At 47.4% G+C, this 4,753-nt stretch overlaps 1 protein-coding gene across 5 annotated transcripts in view; it reads right to left on the reverse strand.

The window, feature by feature from the left end:
• LOC109922953 (pecanex-like protein 3) overlaps positions 1 to 4,753 on the reverse strand; it is a 64,351-nt gene that overhangs the window by 30,591 nt on the left and 29,007 nt on the right. For all 5 annotated transcript variants that reach the window (XM_048619714.1, XM_048619713.1, XM_048619712.1 and 2 more), the window contains exons 15-19: positions 3,018 to 3,128; positions 2,598 to 2,689; positions 1,610 to 1,719; positions 831 to 936; positions 263 to 355 (exon numbers count right to left, since the gene is read on the reverse strand). In XM_048619714.1, the coding sequence (XP_048475671.1) occupies positions 263 to 355; positions 831 to 936; positions 1,610 to 1,719; positions 2,598 to 2,689; positions 3,018 to 3,128 (512 nt within the window). The remainder of the gene's footprint in view (positions 1 to 262; positions 356 to 830; positions 937 to 1,609; positions 1,720 to 2,597; positions 2,690 to 3,017; positions 3,129 to 4,753) is intronic.

Genomic DNA, 4,753 nt, shown 5'->3' on the forward strand with positions numbered 1-4,753 from the left:
GGTGGGGACAGGTCTGTCGCTGTATAACACTGGGGTACAGTACTGGTGGGAACAGGTTCATCACTGTATAACAGTACCAGTGGGGACAGGTCTGTCGCTGTATAACACTGGGGTAACAGTACTGGTGGGGACAGGTCTGACTGTGTAACTCTGCCATACAGTACCAATAAAACACGAGAAGAGTGTCTTGCCTGTGGAGCTGATTGAGTGAGGCACATCAGATCTTTCTGGCTGAGTGAGAGGTGAGATACAGAACACCCACCTGAAGTGCGATAAAGACCGTGCTGGCACTGATTGCGAAGGTTATGATGGCGATCACCGGGCACATGACCAGGTCTGAATGAAGGATCTCTCTCTAGAAATGCAGGGAGAAAAAGGGAGACAGAGAGATAATAAACTACCGAGCAGAATTGGACGATCGCTCACTCTGAGCAGTACTTGTGAGAATGAGTAAAAGCAAGAGCGGGGGGGGAACGGTGGGAGGGAAGAGATGCTATTGGGTGGGTGGAGGAAGGAAGGATGGATAAGAAGCCAAGGATTAGAGGTGAGGGGAAGCTACTGCAGTGTCTCACTGCCCCCCCACAATTGGAGGATCCTTGTCAGCACTTGCCGAGGAGCCTCTCAACTGTGGGAACCAAGCCTGGACTTGTGGGCAGAGAGCTGTGGAATACTTCTCTAATCATTTTCCTTGGAGTTACTCCAAGCCTCAACGTGGATTAGCCCAGACCTGGAGAGAAAATCTAGGCTTGAGGTGGTCACGGACTGAAACACACGACACACAACAGCTCCATGAACAGATCAGGTCCAACCCTGCAGGCTGAGGGACTTACCACGGAGCTCTTGAGCTTTGCTGGGAGTGGGTCCTGGATTTCCAGCAGCGGATCCTCAGGATTACGATTGTCCAACTGGGGGAAAAACCTGGAGCGGATCAGGGCCCTGTGGTTATCGGAATGAGCACAGACAGAGTTAATGATTTGGGTTTCCTCATTGAGGGAGGAATAGCGATGGCTCATCCTCGACCCTCTGTTCACTGACATCGTGCGGCTTGCCAACACCCTGTACATCTTTTGCCTACGAGAACGGTTTATGTAAACAGGTTATGCTGTAACCACAGCCTCCCAACAGGCCGTAGTAAAACAGAAGTCTAGTTTATAACCTGTGCAGCACCTTCACAACCTCAGCATGCCCCACAGGGTTACAGTCAACAATGCACTTCCCAATTGTTGCCATTATTAGAGTGCAGGAAGCTCAGCAGAAACATTGGTGTTCTGTAAACTTCCACAAACTGCAGTGAGCTAATGGCCAGACTGCCTTTCTTTCTTTTAAAGCAAAGTGTTGCTCAAGGAATAAACAGAGAACACTTTTTGCTCTTCTTACCACAGAGGCCATAAGATTCTCTCTCACACCCATCGCAAAAACCTAAACAGGTCTTTCACCTAAACTCTCTTTCCCCGCAAGGCTGTCAGCTCCTGCAGCGCAGCTCTCCCAGGGCTTTGGCAAGTCTACATCAGCGACAAAGTGAAGGCCAGTGACCTTGATCAATACAGATAATACCTCGATTGCAGACTGGTCAAGGAGAAAAGTAAACTCTCCCCAGCTGCCCACTTACCACAGGGTGGTGGGATCGCTGCTCTGTCGGCTGAGGTGGTACGAAAGTGCGACTAGAAGGCCACAGAAAACGGAAAACAAAACTGGCACGTGCTGGGCTTCCCAAGGAACCTGTGCAGGGGAGTGGTTGGAGAGAGAGAATGAGATACCACAAAAAGAAGCCACTCTGCCCATCTTCTTTGTTGGAGCCCGACTTCCCCAATGTTCTCGCTGATGCCCTGTCTCCTCCGATACCCCCTTTATATGTATTCATTTGGGGGTGCCAGCATCGCTGGCAAGGCAGCGCCTGTTGACGTTGCCTAACTGCGCCTTGAGCTGGTGCTGGTCAACTACCATCTCAAACCTCTGCAGCCCACACGACTGTAGATAAATCCTAAGTGCCATCAAAACGCTGTTTCAGGATTCTGATGCAATAACATTCATAGAACTACCACCTGGATGGTACAGGACCTGGAGGGGGAGCTTGCAGGTGCTGTCCCTGCTGCCCTGTCCTGCTAGGCTTTAAAAGGTTTGGAAAATGCTGTCAAAAGCAGCCTGGTTGAGTTGCTGCAGTGCATCTTGCTTTTTATAACCACAGTATTCTGAAGGCAGGTCCAGTTTAATTTCTGGTTGATGGTAACCTACCGGAAGTTGGTAGGAGGGGACTCGTCAATGGTAAACGTTTAGACTCTTGAGGGTTTGAGATGATCAATGCATGGCACTCGTGGGCACAAACCTTATCTGACTTTCATCAGTTCAAGTGTTGCTGTGCAGGGACAGGGACGGCCTCAGTATTTGAGAAGTTGAGAAAGATACGGAACATTTGCAATCAGAGAACAGCTCCAGTTCTGACTTTAGAGATCGAGCCAAGGTCAATGAAGCAAATGTCCTGAGGACAAGGGGAGAGTCTTTGGACAATCTTGCTTTGTGTAGGAATACAACCAGTGATGATCCCCCCCCACTGCTCACCCCAATCCCTTCCTTCACCCAGTGCCCTCTGACCGATCTACCTTCACAGCCCCGAAGCAGAATCCGTACAGGAGGGCAGCGACCAGTAGACTGCGCACAAAGCTGTAGAATGCAGACATGGGGCTGGTCGTAGCTGCGGATAGAACAAGACAGCGTGAATTAGGGCAAAGTACAGAGCTCTTGAACTTGTCCTGTTTTGTCTCCGGAACAGAACTTCACGCGCAACAAATCCCTGCCGGTTGGCTCCGTGCTACCTCAGGACCAGTGGTCCTGACATTAGTCCTCACCCTCATCCCACTCAGTGATGGAGAAAGAGGAAGAAATCGCAAGGGGAGTTGGAGGGAGGGGGTGGAAGAAAAGGTGAAGCAGTGCACAGATCTCTCTCCTTGCTCTCGGCCGATACAATCCGGGCTCAAACATCACATGAAATACGAGGGTTGACTGGAGGTGACTAGACTTACCAGTGCCCCCGAAGGCATGCATGTCGAGCTGTTCCAACAAGTACATGAAGAAAGTGTTGACTTGAGGCAAGAGCCCGAGGAGGAAAATGGCCGGAAAACACAGCGTGAAAACTGCAAACAGAACCAGAAACAGCTGAACAATGAGGAATTGCACATCACAACGTGACCCTGTCAAAAAAAAAAAATCATAAAGCACTGAAAGCCGCTTAGACCCTCAGTGCTATGCTAGTTCTTTGAAAAGTCCCACTCACGCACCCCTCGTCCTCTGCAAATATACCCTTTGCAAACATTTCTACAAGTCCTTTTTTTGAAATTTATACTCAATCTGCCTCCACCAGCTCTTTACGCAGCACATTCTAGATTGCTAGAATGAAAGGAATTATCATCCCCTCCTCTGGTCTTTTTTTTTAAAAACCAATTCTCTTCAATCCATGGCCCTCTGGTTACTGATCCTCCAGGCCTCGGAAAAGGTTTCTTGCTTTTTAATTAATTGAAACCCTGCATCCACCCTCCCACCCCCAACCACCTCATGATTTGCAACAGCTCGATCAAATCTGGCCCTTAAACTTCTCAGGGAAGGTTCTTTCATCTCTTCGCATAAGCAGAAACTCCTCAGCCCCAGGACCGCTCTGGTAAATCTCCCCTGTAGCCTCTCCAAAGCCCTGGGAACAATCATTAATGTTGAGAAGCAAAGCAAAACTTCAAAAAAAAAGGCAAGGGTGGAAAATTAAGGAATCTCACGAAGTGGAATGTTTCTTAGTTTACTTCAGAGCTTTTGCAGGATGTAAAAACCAGCTGGAAGGAGGAAAGATTACACTGTTCATTTGTGGCCACCATGCTTCAGAAAGGAGATATTAGCCCCAGACAGAGAGAAGTGCAGATTCCCCGGAATGATATCAGACAGAGTAGGTTGAGAGAGTAATACTTCCCTTTGGTGAGGGGGATGGGAAAATATTTTAACCATTGATTTAACATGCGGAGATGGTGAAGGATGTTAAAAGTTGCGCATCCACATACGCAAAATCGATTGTATTGTCAATTCTAAAGGAACTCCATAGTTTGAGTAAGTTCTGATAGACAAAATGTCTTTTGTTGAGCAATGCTACGTTTGTTTTGTACTCCTCAGGACAATCACAAAAAATACTAATGTTAAGGAAGAACGATGTTTGTACGACACAACAGGAGTGTGTTAATAAGTGCACTGTGATTGGTTGGGGCATTGTTGTGGGGAATGCACCAGTGAGACGATAATTGACAGTTAACTGTCAAGCTTTGATTTTTTATTTTAAAAACCGTGCAAGTTGACTTGCGTTCATCGAAGCATTGCCTTGAGAAATTACCCAGAGTGTGCCTGCCACCATTGCATTCAGTGAAAGTAGTGAAGTGTGCGTACACGAACTCATTGTCCGCAAACAACAGCGCCCTGTAGATGAGTACATTACAGGTTTCCAGGATGTTCAAGTGCGTCACACCACGAGCACCAATGACCAACATCAAATTGGTAGTCAGCATAATTAATTAGATACACACGATCATTTAGCAGGCATTTTCCAACCTTTTAAGCAAATGAATCAAAGTTAAAACCTCAACCTGCCCAGAATGCAGGATTTAAGACAAAAAAATCAGGCAATAAGCTGACAAAAGTTGGGGTAACAAGAAAGTTCATCAATGTGTGTATTTCACAAAGAAGGGAGTGGAAATTTGAAATCGCTTCCCAAAATAGTTGTGGGGTATGG

The sequence above is a fragment of the Rhincodon typus genome, chromosome 43, assembly GCF_021869965.1.
Source record: "Rhincodon typus isolate 14 chromosome 43, sRhiTyp1.1, whole genome shotgun sequence".
NCBI classification, from domain to species: domain Eukaryota; kingdom Metazoa; phylum Chordata; class Chondrichthyes; order Orectolobiformes; family Rhincodontidae; genus Rhincodon; species Rhincodon typus.